The 18,381-nt window shown below is 46.0% G+C and overlaps 1 protein-coding gene across 1 annotated transcript in view; it reads right to left on the bottom strand.

Moving 5' to 3' along the window:
- Window positions 1-18,158, bottom strand: part of SLC41A1 (solute carrier family 41 member 1) — a 33,776-nt gene extending 15,618 nt beyond the window's left edge. The window contains exons 1-5 of the mRNA XM_085894516.1: window positions 18,001-18,158; window positions 9,139-9,831; window positions 3,249-3,356; window positions 1,099-1,170; window positions 50-194 (exon numbers count right to left, since the gene is read on the bottom strand). Of these exons, the coding sequence (XP_085750642.1) occupies window positions 50-194; window positions 1,099-1,170; window positions 3,249-3,356; window positions 9,139-9,558 (745 nt within the window). The 5' untranslated portion in view covers window positions 9,559-9,831; window positions 18,001-18,158. The remainder of the gene's footprint in view (window positions 1-49; window positions 195-1,098; window positions 1,171-3,248; window positions 3,357-9,138; window positions 9,832-18,000) is intronic.
- Window positions 18,159-18,381: the final 223 nt, after the last annotated feature.

The following is an 18,381-nucleotide window of genomic DNA, read 5'->3' as shown; positions in this document are numbered from 1 at the left end:
TAAACTACTAATAAACACAGATAGGAAGCATTTGGAGCAATTCCCATACCGAGAACGAAGGAGGCGATAAACGCTGTGGCAACGCTCGAAGCACAAAGCATTAGAGCCTGGTTCAGGTCAAAGTGTCCCTCTGGGATCCATCCCATGATGACAGCAAAAACAGCAGCCAGAAAACCGACTACTGTCGCCTGAACCTGCAGTGCAACAGCACGAGCAGACAAGGTTTATGAATGAGGAAGATGATCAGAATAAAACTTTCAAACAATACGAGGGTAGATATTGTTAAAGACTAAAGATGCAATGGTCCTTACAGCCGTTGGACCAAATGATACCAATGACATCACTTACAAATATTACTAAAACAAGACTAATTTGTACCACAAAAAAAACGAAAACCCACCCCTGGCTCCAATAATGAATCCTGCTCCCCCCCCCACCACCACCACGAGATGAATCCTGCCCCCGGGCCACAAGAGGAATCCTGCTCCCAGGCCACAAGATGAATCCTGCCCCCGGGCCACAAGACGAATCCTGCTCCCCGACCAAAAACGAATCCTGCCCCTAGGCCATGAGACAAATCCCACCCCCCTGGCCACGAGACAAATCCTGCCCCCCAACCAAAAACGAATCCTGCTCCCCGACCACGAGTCAAATCCCGCCCTCCGACCACGAGTCAAATCCCACCCCCTGGCCATGAGACGAATACTGCCCCCTGGCCACGAGACAAATCCCACCCTCCGACCACGAGTCAAATCCCACCCCCTGGCCATGAGACGAATACTGCCCCCTGGCCACGAGACAAATCCCACCCCCCTGCCATAAGACGAATCCCGCCCACTGGCGACAAAACAAATTCCATCCCTAACCACAAAATCTCATCTTTAACCACAAAATCCTAACCCTTACCACAAAAATCAAAAGTCTGCTCTCCCTCCAATCTCAACCCCAATGAACATGAGTTCTAAACATACCAATGCACATTGAATAATTACCTATCACCTACCAAGAATGAGATTACTACCGATCACCCCACCTATTGAAAAATGTAGTTCAAGAATGAAAACAGCCCCGGTTAAATGAGGAAGGGAAAACATCAACCTGAATAAGCGCGAGGTTTCCAGTCACCATGGCCCACTGTTCAGATGCAGAATTCATCAATCCAATGTTAGCCTGCGGAGACACACACATTGGATTAAAAACAGCAAGCTCGAGTAAGTTCGGCCTGTGTGCTTCACCTGTATCAGACCCGAAATGGAACTGGAGTTACAGGAATAAAGCCCGGCATCCTACATTTCCTCATGATCGCTTTAAGTACAAAGGAACACATTTTCTTTTGTATACAGGGTGTTTCAAAAAGATTGATACAACTTTGACCTCCTGCCATTTCCTTGTTTTTTGACCTATACCGTTTTCCTTTTCAGGGTTTGGTGGTGTAATCATGATAGTTCTTTCCTGGGATTTCTATCTCCGTAGCTCAACTATGCCATTGACAGTGAAGCAGAAGACAAAGTGGTGGCTCTGATTTAGTGTCTGTGGAATGAGACAAAATCATATGTGGACACCCGCCGAAGGTTCTGCTGGGAATACGACCTCAGAACATGTGATGGACCCACAAATTGTGCCATTCAACGTATTGTGAAACATCTTGAGCACAAGGGTACAGTGCACAACCAAAGCAAGGGCAACAGTGGCAGACCAGCATCAGTAACCAAGAGCCAAGCCAACATCAACGCCGTGCGGGATTCTGCAGTGGACAGTCCCAAGAAGTCCCACTGCTGGCGCTCCCGGAAGCTCGGCATCAAACCAACATCAGTCTGGCATATCCTCACTAAGGAACTGAAGCTTTTCCCATACATAATCTCTATTAGGCATAAACTGAGTCAAGATGACATGAGAAGGAGACTTGATATGTGCAATTGGCTCAGTGACAGGATGGATCGGTACCCAAACTTGATCAACCCGATCTGGTTCAGTGATAAAGCCCATTTCCACTTAAACGATGCCATCAACAACCACTGCAACATTTTATGGGGGGGGGGGGCAGAACCACCTGAGGAGATCACCGAGAGGTACCTGAAAGGGCCTCAGGTCACATGCTTCTGCGCCTTCAATGCCAGATGGGGAACGCTAGGGCCTTACTGGTTTGACAATGACAACAGCAAGACGGTGACAATCAATAGTGAGCGCTATCGGGCAGTGCTCCAGAACTTCTATAATGATCTAGCCCAAAAGGTCACCCCAAACCAGCTCAGCATGACCTGGTTTATGCAGGATGGTGCACCCTCACATACAGCTGGTGACACCATCACTCTCCTGTGGCAGCTCTTCAGAAACTGCCTCGTTGCCCTGAGTACCACTCAGGACTGGGCACCCCATAACCCAGACTTGAACCCTCTGGATTCCTGGTTCTGGGGGGCTGCCAAGGGCTGTCTATACCAACCACCCTGCCACACTGGATGATCTGAAGCAGGAGCTGTCAGACAACCTCCAGGCAGTGCCATGTGAGACCTACAGGAAAGTTGGACAGAACTTTGGAGTCAGGATCAATGCCTGTCTGAACCGCGGAGGGGCACACATTGAGAACGTCAATTACAAGGATTTTGCGTAAATGCTAATTTCAGACCTTGGGCTCTCACTTACTCCAGCAGTAACTTACAGCAATAGCAATCAGTGATAGAAAATACCATGTCATAAGCTTTCAAAAAATGTTTGGTTCACATTCCTGAGGTTTCTGTTTCTTTGTAAATAAACATTTAAAGTTGCATCACTCTTTTTGAAACATCCTATAATTATATAGTCGAGGGTCGTGGACGAGCGAGCAAATTGAATGGATCAGGACAGAACAGACAAAAACAGGACTCAAACATGCATGCATGGAGAAGGAAACTCTAACTGGAAATATCGGAGGGATTTGGCTGGGGTTAACGAGGGTAAAAAAAAGATCATGGTTTTGAATTGGGGACAATCTGAAATGGTGGTGAACAGCTATCTTGAAAATCTGGAGGGAGGAATGAGATTGAAGAGGATATGGAAATTGATCCCACATGTGTGGAAAGAGAGGAATAAATGAGTGGAAGTGAGCAGTGATCCTGGATTTCAGACCTTTCTGCTTGTGTTGCCTCAACATTGAATTAACTTATTATTAAACGTATGCAAGGAATCATGCTTCCCTCTTTATAACGTAATAACTGTGAAGAAGAACCGAGACAGACTGTCATCAATAGAAAAAGCAGAGGGTCTTTTCTCACCGCAGTGGAAAGTCGAGAGGCGAGGGTCATCTCCAAGTTACCCTTGAGGCCGAGCAGGGCAGGTACCAGAATGAATACCTGTGTGACGTCTTTGAATACATCCCAATGCTGTGGAATTTGTGGAGAAAAGTGAATAAGTCAAGGAGGGATTGAGCAGTTAAAGGGTATATGATATGCCCTCTGGGATATAACACAAACAATGATAGAAAGCAATATATTATTGAAATAAAAGGGCTGGCAGGATGACCAAGAGGTATGCACACTCGCCTCGAAGTCGTCTCACCTGGGTTTGAATCCCGACCCATCTATAAACTGGCATCCCGGTGTTTCACAAGCAGGGTGATTCATCAATGTGTGTGCCGTCCCTCGGATGGACGTTAAACTGGGCATCCCATCTGACAACATTCGTTGGTGGACATTAAATATCCCACGGCGTTCTTCGCGAAGAGTCGGTAAGTTATCGCCGGCACCCTGAACAAATTTAAAATTCCTGCCTCAACTACTGTTAGGAAGGCAATGGAAAACCACCCAGCATAACCCTTGCCAATAAACTGCTTCTGTAATTGAGTATGGTCGATCAGAATCAGAATAAAAAGGAGTTTTAAAAACTTTGCAACGAGAAAGCAGCTCCAGGTACATCAAAACAAAATATGAGAGAGAAACAAAGAGAAAAAGAGAAAAAGAGAGAAAGAGAAAGAGAAAGAGACAAAGAGAGAGACAAAGAGAGAGACAAAGAGAGAGACAAAGAGAGAGACAAAGAGAGAGACAAAGAGAGAGAAACAAAGAGAGAGAGAAAGAAACAAAGAGAAAGAAAGAGAAAGAAAGAAACAAAGAGAAAGAAACAAAGAGAAAGAAACAAAGAGAAAGAAACAAACAAAGAGAAAGAAACAAAGAGAAAGAAACAAAGAGAGGGAAACAAAGAGAGAAAGAGAGAGAGAAAGAGAGAGAGAAACAAAGAGAGAAAGAGAGATAGAAACAAAGAGAAAGAAACAAAGAGAGAGAAACAAAGAGAGAGAGAAAGAGACAAAGACAAAGACAGACAGAGAGAGAGACAGAGACAGAGAGACAGAGAGAGAGAGATAGATCAGATGATTATTGATTGGCCAGAATCTTAAAGGCAGTGCACCATTGGAATGTGCTTTTCACAACAACATATAGAATCAACAAACAATATACCCAGGAAGCAGGAGAGGAAACAGACAAAAGATAAATGGAAAAATAATTACTTACTACGATACAAAATGAATAAGTTATATTGTAATCTTTGAGGGGTTGACAAATTACAGGAGGTATACAAAAATAGAAAATTTGGATCACCCTCATTCCCCGACTGCCAGCACTGCCATTTTGTTTGCCTCCTCTCTTCCAAAATCATTCCCTCTGCCCCCCCCCCCCATTCGTCTATTTAACCCACTGTACAAGTCATATGTAGACAGCCCCCAAGTCAGTGCACAGTTTTGGTAAAACAGCACATGACGAGGTAACAACTTGTGGAATCGGAGTTAACCAATCACAAATAGTAGAGATAATCAGAATCGTGAGCCAATCACAGGGCATGCTCTCCATCCTATTCAAGACAAAAAAAAGACAATTCTGTACAAATGGTATGTGAGGGCCGAGCACGTGCACACAGCTAAAAATGTTTGCACAAAGGTGATTGATTTATCAGTGGAGATACCCATTTATGTTCCATGATCGGAGCAATAACGACCACAGAGAGGGAGAGGAGTGGGGAGGGACTATAAATACAAAGATGATACAAGTATGGTGAGAACCAGCCACCTGCCTACAATCTATCAGCACGATGTGCCTCCGTGTCGCCCACAGACCAACAAATAAAGAGAGAGTTTTCTATAGTAGCATGCGATTGTAAAACCTCGAATAAAGAAGCATCTTGTTTTGGGGCTTGAACCCTGTTTGATATCTGTGGGATGGGAAAACTATTCATCAAGTTTGCACACCTGCTTCATCCTCCCAAGTGGATCCCTTACTGCCATGCGAACTATGAGGAAGTGTTGAAAAATAATGCCTCCTTGTCTTTTTCTCAAAAAACAGGTAAAGGTATTCAAATGAAACAAAGAGAGATACCAACATCAATCTCCAGTCAACCATGGTGCAGATTTATTTCTCAACATAATCACCACTGTGGTCCACACATTTCCACCAACATTCAAGTGGTGTTGTGATGCCGTCACGATAGACCTGTGCTCCTGCTGAATTTATTGGCACTTCAGAGCGGCCTTGACATCATCGTTGGAAGAAACGTGTTCTCCATGAAGGTGTTCCTTAATTTGGGGAAAGAGATGAAAATTTGCATGCCTGATGTTGGCTTAATGGTTAGGGTGGTGGGTTTGGGATCTTCGGATCCTGAGTTCAAATCCACCTCGGCTGTTGAATTAGTACCAGGTGGGGTTGACTCTGCCTGTCATCCTTCCGAGGTCGGCGAAATGAGTGCCAGCTTGCTGGTATCCTGTGTCGGAGTGGCGACCAGTCCAGGATTCTACTCAATAGCCAAGGAGACTGTTTTGGCAGCACCAACGCTCTGCACAGAGTATGGACCCAACGGATGGATGGAGGGATGAAAATTTGATGGTGTTACCCCATTGGCCGTCTCTTACTCTCAGGGTAGTAATGGTGTACCCAACTCTTATCTCCAGTGCTTCACAGGACTAACAATGTCATGCTACCGTGTCATCTTGACTAACGTAGCACTGAGACGTCTAGTGTAAGAATCATGAAACTTCGCACTCAGTGAAAGGAAGAACTAATGTGCAGCGTTTGTTTCATTCGAATATCTTCACCTGTTTTGGAGAAAAACAATAGGAGGCATTACTTTTCAACACGCCTTCGTATGTTACCTTCACTTGTTTCTGATGTATTGGACAGCAATTATTTGTTCATCTTCTAAAACCATCTTGATATTTTTATTTAATTCATTTATTTTTCATGAGTGCATTCCTAAAAGACCCCTTGCTTGACCACACAGAATCCGACATACCTGATCATGATGTAAAAGACAGCTCTGGTCATTCTTGGATCAACTGTCGTTTAAAATTCTGGGAAGTGCATGCCAATGGGTTCTCCATATGTGTTACAATTGCAAGTTCCTGATTACGTTCCTTGAGAATCGTCTGGAGGTACACCGATTTTTCTATCATTAATGGAACATCGTATTCCTCCTTCGGCAACATGATAACCCGCTTGTGAGCACTGGCATGTCTCGTGCTGTTTCGCCAGAGACAGATCGACTTGCCTTCATAGAATTTGAAAGGTGTTTTTTTTGTGGTGGTGGTACCTGGCAGCTCACTGCTGGGTACTCTGTCTGGTCCAACATCATGCAGTCTTTTAAGTAGCTCAGTAACTCCACAGCATCTGGAACCTTTGTGTAGACATTGTCACTTGGATTGCCAAATGACTGCTCATACCGACAACCAGTTTACCCATTACTTGGATATCTGGAGGATGGGAAACAGCACAAGCCAAATAGAAAAGTTGTTGTTCTTCCAGTCACATTTTGAAAAATAATCCATTTCAAGGGGCATAACTATGGGCACAGCTGACCGCTACAGGCTTGTCGGCATGAACATATAGCCGTATGTATGCAAGACGGGCCATTTCAGGTCTGTTTCCAAGGGTGCCATTGAGTTGTCTGAAGTATCCACTTGATTTTTGTGCTTCCCCCAACCGTTCATATTATGGTCCTTCATTTGCTTGTACAAAAATTACACCTTTCACTATTTATCATGACCTTTCTTGGCACAACAACGATAAAATGAAGTTGGCATAATGGTGCTTTGGCATAACCCCTGGATTACCATCCCACATCCGATTGAACATTTTTCCATTCCTCAAATTTGATGCTACTTTAGCCTGTGTATTCTCCTCTTCCAGAAATGCCAGCAACTCTTCGATCTTCGAAGAGAGTCAAAACAGTGGGCTTTGCTGAATCGACCTCATCTTCGTCAGTGAGTGAAACGAAAGGGCTGGGAATGCGACGAAATTTGACCCACTGGAATCAGATAAGGAAAGCATCCAGCAGGGCCACTACACGAGACCGGTTCTTCTCTCATATGCACCACAAGACTGCGGGCTGGCATCATTGGCTGAAGGCATGACTGCCGCCGATGCAGTGCCTTCTGTAGGTTCAGACAGGAATTTGTAATTTGTTCAGGGTGCCGGAGAAATCTCGCCTACTCTTCGCAAAAGGACACCGTGGGATCTTTAACGTCCACCATCTAATGTTGGCAGACAGGACAGCCGTTTAACGTCCATCCGAAAGACCTCACACTCATCGATTGATCACCCTCCCTGTGAAACACCAGGATGACAGTTTACGGCTGGGTCGGGATTCAAGCGCAGGCTAGGCAGCTTGGAGGCGTGTGCACGTACCTCAAGGCCATCGTGTCAGCACAGTAGACTTGTTGAAGGCAGGGTTTAATTGCAGAAAGGGACATTTAGGTGCACGAAGGTGGCAGTTTATCTGGTTCGGCACAGGACAGTTCACCATACGAATGAGGAAATAGTGGCCTAAGAGAGGTTGTGGCTAAAGACACAGTCAAGAAATGTCAAAGACTGCACCTCTGTCGGAGGTCGATGACACGAATCAATTGCAGGTTTAGTATAAAGTTAAGTCCCAATGACAGCAAAACCTATATTTTCCAGAAAATCCAAAAATGGCAAAATTTTAAATGGCAACATCCACATTATAACATCAGGATCATTTTGTTTTGGGAAAAGGCAAATAAAAACCCTCTCCACATTCAGGTGTGTTTCAAACCGATCGTTTTTAAGCGCAGGTGGAGGGCGAAAGCATTATTCTCAACGTCTCTGTCAAGATACCACTCTTCGCTTCTTGTTTTTGCTCTGTTGATGTTTCATATGCAGCCTGTGGCTGCATCATTTCTGGAAGCATGGCAGTGCCCCGTCACCAGTAAACTGGTACTCATTTTGCTGACCTCTGCAGGATGACGGGCTCAGTCAACCCACCTGTTGTTATTTCAACGGCATGGCAGAGGCTCGAACTCAAGACCCTATGATCTCAAGCCAGCCACCTGAACCGTTAAGCCAACAGCAGGCTTGTTTTTGCTGTGATAATACTGCTGAAGAGTGAAGTCTCACAAGGAAAACGTAATCTCATGTTGAAACATCTGACTTCCATGGCGGCAGAACAACTTAAACCGATTTCATTTGAAAGGATGGGTGGGATGGTCAGAAAGATAAGAGTAGAGAACTTCGCTCTACTTTAAGAGATGTACAGGGTGGCCTGAAAGTCGTTTTACCCCTCTCCGGTGAAACATTCATTCTTAAAAACTCTTTCAATATATCGGTGTTATTGTGTAGTACTTCGAGACGTAATTTGATGTCGTGACGTCGACCGATATGCCTCGGCCCACATTATTACATCATTATAAGACTTGCACCAAGTTTGATTTAAATCCTTTCAGTTGTTCTCAAACATCACGTTTTTACCTAACATGACCTCTGACATTTGACCACTTGATGCCAAAATCTAATCAGTTCATCTTATACTCGCTGTATACTTACATCGTATACTTGCTGCATCATGCTGCATACTTACAACAAGTTTGGTCAAAATCCCATCACTGGTTCACAAGTTAGCGTGGTAACTGAATTTTTACCTCTGACTTTACACCTCTTAACATCATTATACATACTTGTACCAAGTTTGAGTTTGATCCCTTCAGCCGTTTTTAGGTTATCGCGGTAACGCAAATCTGTCACGGACGGACAACCCGAAAACATAATGCCTCCAGTGACTTCATCAGCAGAGGCATGAAAATTGCAAATCAGTAACACAAAGGTGCACATTACATCGGGGATCAAGCAAACAAGGAATCCCAAGGAGAATAGAATAAATGTTTCGGCTCACCTGGACGATGTCCAGGACCATCCCTGCCGCGACAGTGCCAAAACCCGCCAGCAAGAATGGCACTAACACTTGCAGTCCAATCGAGAATGCTGTCTCACTGTTCTTGTGCACTCCAGCATCCTCACTGCCACTTTCTGCAGATTCTTCGCTGAATTGGCTGACACAGCTGCCATTTTCAAGCAGGAATGCATCCTCGCCGTCATCTTTGTGCTCTCTCTTGCTTGGTGCAACCACAGCTTTCAGTTCACGGTCGTGAGTATCACGTACGACGTCACCATTCAAAACCAAACTTCCTGAGCCCTGATTAATCTGTGTTTGAAGTATCTGTGCGGGCACGTCGTAAAGGGAAGGTGTCACACCATTACCCATGTGTGACCCAAGATCCACTTCCTCATCCGTTGTGGATTGTTTTCGTACCATGCTTACATGCCTGTGCACAGGTCAGAATCACTTCCCTAAAGTTCAGTCCTTCGAGTTCAATACAAGTCAAGCAACTAGCCGATGAGGCAGGCTCTTCTGCAGAATAACAACTGTGTACACATGAGGTCTAAATGATGATGATGAGGAGGTTTGAGAAAGGGAACAGAAATCGAAGCCAGGCAGAGGATGGAAAGCCAATTTGATGAGGGCTTGGATTACGTTGTCTCCAATCAACTCCGATGCAGTTGTCTTGCTTCTTTGGCTTAGAATTGCCTGTCAAGGGAACGGGGAAGGTGACGAACAAGACAAAGAAAAAGCAAGGGGTTACTGAGTGTGATTGAGGCCAAAATAAATGATCAAATCAACTATAGCTGATGGCAGTGGCTTCTCATCTACATTGACAGTGAAGGCCACGTTAGATCATTTGTTATGCTTCAATTCCTTTCCTTTTGTATGTCGCACAAGGCTGCGGTTTGCATCATTTGCTGGGGGCATGGCTGTGCACCGATGCAGTGCCCCCTGTAGGTTACAGCAGGAATTTGTAAATTGTTCAGGGTGCCGGCGATAGGTCGCCCACACTTCACGGACAACGTGCGTCCTTTAATGTCCACAAACAACCAGTTTAACATCCATCAGAGGGAACACGCACACATTGATGCCTTGCTCTGTATTTGAGACACCAGAATGACAACTTATAGCTGGGCAGAGATGCAAACTCAGGCTCGACAGCTCAGAGGGGAGTGTGCGTACCTCTTGGGTATCCTACCGTCCCGGAATGTATTATCTGGCTCAAAAAGAGGAAACGACACCATCTTTGGTGCAATTTATAATGCAATACTAGTATAGAAATTATTTATTTATTCTAGGAAAACGTTTAAAGGATGTCGGGAAGGCTCACAATGCCAGGAGTTAAAGAAACAAGGTGAGGATGTTGGCATGGGATGTTCTCTTACAAGGAACTGAAACACAGGAGGCTATTTGGCTCATCAAGTCTGTGCAATGTTTTCCAACCAGGTAAGGTGTTGTATGGAAATGGTGTTTGATCGTATCATTAAGCAAGCATCCCTTGCTTAGTCTTTTGGAATTGTGAGCCCTCTCGATGCAAGAATAAAAATACAACAATATTGCCATTCATCTGAGTATCTCATTCCTACAACGTTTTGAACACCACACTTGTATCACACTAAACACAGCGCAACCACATTTTAAGAAGACGGTTAAATGGTTGTGCTTCTCACCAAATGCTGACCTGTTTGATGTGAGTTACGGTTCATTTATGAGGAGATTCATGCAAGAAAGGACCTATTAAGCCAAATATTTATTACGCAAGCAGATATACAGGGTGTTCACAAATTACCATTCCAAATTCAAACCAGAACTAGAATGGCACTCAGTGGAGTGCATACCTCCACCAGGCTGAACAGATTGTTTTGCATCCCACTGAAATTCCGGATCTGGAGCCACACCTTCACCAAAATCTAATCGCCTTGTTCTTGTCAACGACCCAACTCATCCACTTCGTTTTGTCATAATCCGTCCACAACATTTTGAGATATCATGCGATATATCATTTTTGGCCCCATCTCTCAATTGGCATCTCTCACTGTTTAGGGAGAAGTTAATTATTGCAGAAAGTTTTCTGTAAGACTCCCTTGGCTGCACTTGGGTGGGCGAGTTTCTTCTTCTTACGTGTAGCAGCTTGGCTGCCAGGTAGCTATCATTTTGTTGGGGCGCGATTATGCTGGTGATGCTGTGCCCCTCTTACCAGTACACTGGTACTCATTTTGCCAACCTCAGAAGGATGACAGGCTGTGTCAACCCCACCTGGTGTTAATTCAGTGGACAGCAGGGCTCAAACTCAGGACTCTAAAATCCCAAGTCAGCCACCCTGACTTTGGATGGGTTTGAGGGAAGACTAGCAACAGCTGAAACCCGAATCCTATCTAGGTCCCTCCTGATGACTTCATCTTTGCTCTTTACTTATCTGGGTTCCTTCTGAGGACTCTATTGTGATGCAGTGTTTGGTCTTCCATTTGATGGTGAAGAATTACTTTTTTAAAATCTCGTATCTGGATCCGGATCCTCACCAAAATCAAAATACTTGGTCCTTGTCACACGCCCAACCCGTACACCAAATTTCGTCCAAATCCATCCATAACTTTTTGAGATATCCTGCTCATAAACAAACAAACAAACAAACAGGGTCAGGTATGGGAGCATGTGCCAGAACAGCACGTCGCTGCGTCCACTTTCCGCCGGTACTCCAGGGGCCTCCGTATGGCCATCCCCCAGGCAGATGCCAGGCCCATCCCCATCTCCTTGAGATGATGGTCAACCTGCTGCAACCACGAGGCATGTAATCGGCCCACTGGCCTCTTCCACTCATGAGACTCCCTCGCTGAGAGAATCTGGTGAGCAGGATCAGCGTCAGGAAAACGAGCCACATGTCCATACAGCCGCAACTGACGCTTACGGACGATGCAGGTAACAAATCTCATCCGAGTCTCTCTCAGCAACCGCTCGTTGGACACAAAATCCGACCAGCGATAGCCAAGGATTCTCCAAAGAGACCTGGTACCAAAGGAATTAAGTCTCCATCTCAGATCCTTGGTCAGAGTCCAAGTCTCGCATCCATAGAGCAAGACTGGAAGTACCAAGGACCTGAAGACTCGGACTTTTGTCCTCCCGCACAGGTACCGGCAGTGCCACACCCCATGATCCAGTGAATCCATGACTCCCCAGGCCCGACCCAGACGTCTATTGACATCTGACTCGCAGCCTGCAGAGACATGAACATCACTGCCAAGGTAAGTGAATCTCTCCACGACCTCAACATCCTCGCCACAAACAGACACAGACAGGACAGCAGCATCCAAGATGTCACCGAAAGCCTGGATCTTAGTTTTGACCCAAGAAACCCGTAATCCCAGCGGCTCCGACTCCTCATTCAGCACCTCGAGGGCCACCAAAAGGATATCTAAAGTCTCCGCAAAGATGACTGCATCATCTGCAAAATCAAGGTCCGAGATCTTGACATTCCCAAACGATGCACCGCAGCTTTATCTCTCCGACATCCTCCCTAAAATCCAGTCCATACAAGTGCTGAAAAGTGTGTGGGCCAGTACACACCCCTGACGAACTCCAGTAACAACTGGAAATAAGTCAGAGATGGTACCACCACACTTCACAGCACTCTCAGTACCAGAGTAGAGTTCAGACATCAGATCGATCAGTTTTGGTGGCACCCCACGAAGACCAAGAATCCTCCAGAGGACATCCCGATTCACTGAATCGAACACTTTACAGAGATCAACATAGGCTGCAAGCAGCCCCTGCCGAAACTCTCGTCTGCGTTCGGTGAGGACACGAAGAGCAAGGATACGGTCAATCGTTGACCTCTTTGGTGTAAAGCCTGAATGCTCCGGACGCACGTGATTTTGTGAAGGTCTGAGAGAGGGAAGAGGCTGCAGCCTGCCTGTCTTAACGATGAGGGATGTCACAGCAGGGGGTGGAGTATTCACAAAATAGACAGTGGTGCAGGAGGAAGCCATTCGGCCCTTCACACCTGTGCTGCGCCAACCTCAGTATCCATCACCCATCCACAAACAAGTTACCTCCAAGTCCAACAAATATCCCCAATGGATCCATGTACCCATCTAGTTTCAATTTAAATATATCTACCCCTTCCCTGCCTTTGTGCATCATAAAGTGTGTGTGTGTGTGTGTGTGTGTGTGTGTGTGTGTGTGTGTGTGTGTGTGTGTGTGTGTGTGTGTGTGTGTGTGTGTGTGTGTGTGTGTGTGTGTGTGTGTGTGTGTGTGTGTGTGTGTTTTAATGAACCCATCCATAAGGACGGGTTATTTGTTAGTGGGATAAAATTTGACTTTATGAAGCAGGACAGCAAGGGGAAAATGTATTGAAGCTAAAAAAAAAAACTTTTCCATGTTCTCTAAAAGCAGCAATGAGGAAGAAAACTGAGTGTAGTTAGATTCCTGACTTGGGCATAATGATTGGTAATAAATAACGAACAAATATCATCTGAAATAAATTGTATTTGCAATTTAGTAACGAGTCATGCCGACCATCCCAATAACAGGTCATGACGACCATCCCAACAACAGGTCATGATGATGAAGTGAACCAGGTTGAGGGGTTTACAAATACTAATCCCCCAAAATACCACATCACCATGGCTGACAATGAAAAAGTGGGTAAAGGTAAAGAAATAAAATGAAGACAATATTTTTTGTAAACGGCAATAGAACAGAAACAGAATGGTGGAACTCGCAATGAACTAAATAAATGCACATGATGAGCACCTTTAAAAAGAGTACATCAACACAATGGATGTGGACAAGTCAGAATGGATATGGCCAAGCTTTTCCATGAGCCTCGACTTTGTAAAGGTCTTAATAAAAATAAAAAATGAAGCAACAAAAAAAATTACATTTTATTTTCGTCAACAACAAGAATTGAGCAACAGTGCTATTTCAATACCAGCAATGACATACGTAGACTTGCAAAGAGGAAACGAGAACAGGCACTCGGTAGAACACATACCTCGGTCAGATCTGGATCCAGATCTGAAGCAAAATCTAATCCGCTTGTTCTTGTCACTTAACCAACTCATCCACCAAGTTTTATCATAACTCGACCACAAGTTTTTGAAATATCAGGATATGTTTTTATTTTTGGACCCATCTCTCAATGGTAAAACAGGAGAGAGGAGATTGGGACCATACTCTGTGCAGAGCGTTGGTGATGCCTAAGCAGCCTCCTTGGCTAGTTGGTACAATCCTGGACGGGTCGCCACTCCGACACAGGATACCAGCAAGCTGGTACTCATTTTGCCGACCTCGGAAGGATGACAGGCAGTCAACCTCACCTGGTATTAATTCAACAGCTGAGCGGGATCCATAGCACACCACCCTAACCATTAAGCCAACACCAGGTATAATGGTGAAGAATCACTTAAAAAATTAAAAAAAAATCATCGTATCGTATTGAGGTGACTCGTATTGAACCGAAAAATGGGAAGGAGCAAGAAGATCGAGAAAGACTCAAACGATCAAAGCACATTGCTTGTCTTCCACCTGGTAACCAATCACGAGAACAAGCAGGTTATACAAGTGGATGCTCAACGGTGGGTCAACTTCAAACAATAAATCTGCTTCTGGAGGAAAAAAAAAACATATCAAGGGAATAAATGTTGTCCTTGTGTTTAAAATGTATTGAATACGATAAAACTTCTCCAGCATGAAAACAAATACAGTCATCGAAGAGCGACATCGTCTAAGCATCAAGTCCGTCCAACTCTAAATGAACATCTTAAGCCGAGTCCACACTGGTGGAATGGCGAGACCTTGAAACCGGGTGACTAAAGCGACGCAGAAGAGCCGTCAGGAAAGGGCAGCCAACACCAACTTGTTAAAAAATGTTCACTGTGTGCCAAAACCGGTTCAAACAACTAAACAGAAACAAAAGGAAGAAAAGTTAACAGAGAAAGACTAAAGGACGACTTCGCTCACAGAGGGCATTGTTGTGGTTCCAAAGTACAGTGAAGAATTGAAAAATCACTGAGGAAGAATACAATGAGGACTGAGGGTTGGAATATCAGATTGAAACTTATATGATGAAGATCAAAAAGATCACGTTCACCTTTGCTCGGTAAAAATCAAGAAATCAGAACTGATGATTGTGAGATAATAAACCAGCAATTACCTTTACTGAGGCCAAGAATTTGGGGAAGGGGATCAAGAGTTGAAGAATGGTGGGGGGGGTATGAAGTGGGGGAACGAGTGGCTAACAAACTGGGGGAACGAGTGGGTTAAGAATCGTGGAGGTCGAGGGTTAAGAATTGGAGGAATGCAGTGAAATAATTGGTGGGGGGGGGGTAAATTGGGAGAGTTATTCGTGGTAATGGACATATTTATGAGTATAGGGGCTAATTAGGGGAATGGAGAAGTGAATTTAGGGGAATGGGGAAGTTTATTGGGGGAAATGGGGAAGTTTATTTGGGGGAAGGTGGGTTATTTGGGGGAATGGGGGAGTTGATCGGGAGAATGGGGGAGTTGATCGGGAGAATGGGGGAGTTAATCGGGAGAATTGATCGGGAGAATGGGGGGTTGATCGGGAGAATGGGGGAGTTAATCAGGAGAATGGGGGAGTTGATCGGGAGAATGGGGGAGTTGATCGGGAGAATGGGGGAGTTGATCGGGAGAATGGGGGAGTTGATCGGGAGAATGGGGGGTTGATCGGGAGAATGGGGGGGTTGATCGGGAGAATGGGGGGGGTTGATCGGGAGAATGGGGGAGTTAATCGGGAGAATGGGGGAGTTGATCGGGAGAATGGGGGAGTTGATCGGGAGAATGGGGGAGTTGATCGGGAGAATGGGGGAGTTGATCGGGAGAATGGGGGAGTTGATCGGGAGAATGGGGGGTTGATCGGGAGAATGGGGGGTTGATCGGGAGAATGGGGGGGTTGATCGGGAGAATGGGGGGGTTGATCGGGAGAATGGGGGAGTTAATCGGGAGAATGGGGGAGTTGATCGGGAGAATGGGGGAGTTAATCGGGAGAATGGGGAGTTGATCGGGAGAATGGGGGAGTTGATCGGGAGAATGGGGAGTTGATCGGGAGAATGGGGAGTTGATCGGGAGAATGGGGGAGTTGATCGGGAGAATGGGGGAGTTGATCGGGAGAATGGGGGAGTTGATCGGGAGAATGGGGGAGTTGATCGGGAGAATGGGGGAGTTGATCGGGAGAATGGGGAGTTAATCGGGAGAATGGGGGAGTTGATCGGGAGAATGGGGGAGTTGATCGGGAGAATGGGGGAGTTGATCGGGAGAATGGAGGAGTTGATCGGGAGAATGGGGGAGTTGATCGGGAGAATGGGGGAGTTGATCGGGAGAATGGGGGAGTTGATCGGGAGAATGGGGGAGTTGATCGGGAGAATGGAGGAGTTGATCGGGAGAATGGGGGAGTTGATCGGGAGAATGGGGGAGTTGATCGGGAGAATGGGGGAGTTGATCGGGAGAATGGGGGTTGATCGGGAGAATGGGGGGTTGATCGGGAGAATGGGGGGGTTGATCGGGAGAATGGGGGGTTGATCGGGAGAATGGGGGAGTTAATCGGGAGAATGGGGAGTTGATCGGGAGAATGGGGGAGTTTATCGGGAGAATGGGGGAGTTGATCGGGAGAATGGGGGAGTTGATCGGGAGAATGGGGGAGTTGATCGGGAGAATGGGGGAGTTGATCGCGAGAATGGGCGAGTTTATCGGGAGAATGGGGGAGTTGATCGGGAGAATGGGGGAGTTGATCGGGAGAATGGGGGAGTTGATCGGGAGAATGGGGAGTTGATCGGGAGAATGGGGAGTTGATCGGGAGAATGGGGGAGTTGATCGGGAGAATGGGGGAGTTTATCGGGAGAATGGGGGAGTTGATCGGGAGAATGGGGGAGTTGATCGGGAGAATGGGGGAGTTGATCGGGAGAATGGGGGAGTTGATCGGGAGAATGGGGGAGTTGATCGGGAGAATGGGGGAGTTTATCGGGAGAATGGGGAGTTGATCGGGAGAATGGGGGAGTTGATCGGGAGAATGGGGGAGTGGATCGGGAGAATGGGGGAGTTGATGGGAAGAATGGAGGAGTGGACCGGGAGAATGGGGGAGTTGATCGGGAGAATGGGGGAGTTGATCAGGGGAATGTGGGAGTTAACTGAGGTAATTAGAAAGTTATAATTGGGGGAAGGGGGAAGTTTAAAGTAAAGTTATAATTGGGGGAAGGGGAAGTTTAAAGTAAAGTTATAATTGGGGGAAGGGGGAAGTTTCAAGTAAAGTTATAATTGGGGAAAGTCTTAAGTAAAGTTATAATTGGGGGGAAGGGGCAAGTTTAAAAGTAAAGTTATAATTGGGGAAAGTTTAAAGTGAAGTTATAATTAGGGGAAGGGGGAAGTTTAAAGTAAAGTTATAATTGGGGAAAGTTGAAAGTAAAGTGAAATTCTGGGAAGGGGGAAAGTTTAAAGTAAAGTTATAATTTCGGAAAGTTTAAAGTAAAGTTATAATTGGGGGGAAGGGGGAAGTTTAAAAGTATGGTGATCGTTAATAGGGGAGCTAATTGGGGGAATGATGTGTAGTGTGCCAAAGGTTTTCGCTCAATAAGATATATTTGTACGAGTAGTTCAAAAGTGATAACAAAGGGGAAAGTCAGAAAGACCTTGATGTCACATCAACCGGGAACAAACCAACAGGACCATATCGAACCCTCATAACCCGGAATCCTCTCCAGCCGTCAAAAGGAGAACCGGTAGGAGCCTCAGAGCAATAAACAACACCTTGTTGGAGAGGAATCCCACCACCACTACCACCACGATTACACCACTGCCGGCATTCGGCCACGACGTGCACTGCGGGTAGCTGGGGATTCCTGGGGTGGGGGGTACCATACGTACCCATCAGCCTGTGCCGGGCTCCCGATCCCACCGACACAAACATCGGCATCGCATTGTCCGTGCCTGCCGTACCAGAGCAAAGCAGACTCCACCGTGGCACACCACCGAGCCCTCGCTGACAAGCGGAAATCCGGATTCGGGAGGGGGTGGAGCGTGTTCGTGACGGGTTGTATTCAGAGGCGGGGGAATTACGTCACGTCTTACGTCACACATTACATCCCGAAGGCGTTAATCCTCCCACCGCCGGCATCCCACGTCACGTGGCCCGCTTTGTTGGACCACGTGATCCGAGTGAGGAGTCGACGTTTCGGAGGTTCACACCGCGTGGTGATCAAGCTTCCCGCACCCTGAACCTGAAGTTACACTGAAAATCCCAAAAGG

Source organism: Eptatretus burgeri, chromosome 9, assembly GCF_056783735.1.
Source record: "Eptatretus burgeri isolate ZD-2024b chromosome 9, Ebu_testis_v1, whole genome shotgun sequence".
NCBI lineage: Eukaryota > Metazoa > Chordata > Myxini > Myxiniformes > Myxinidae > Eptatretus > Eptatretus burgeri.
This window is presented reverse-complemented; position numbering and strand designations above follow the sequence as displayed.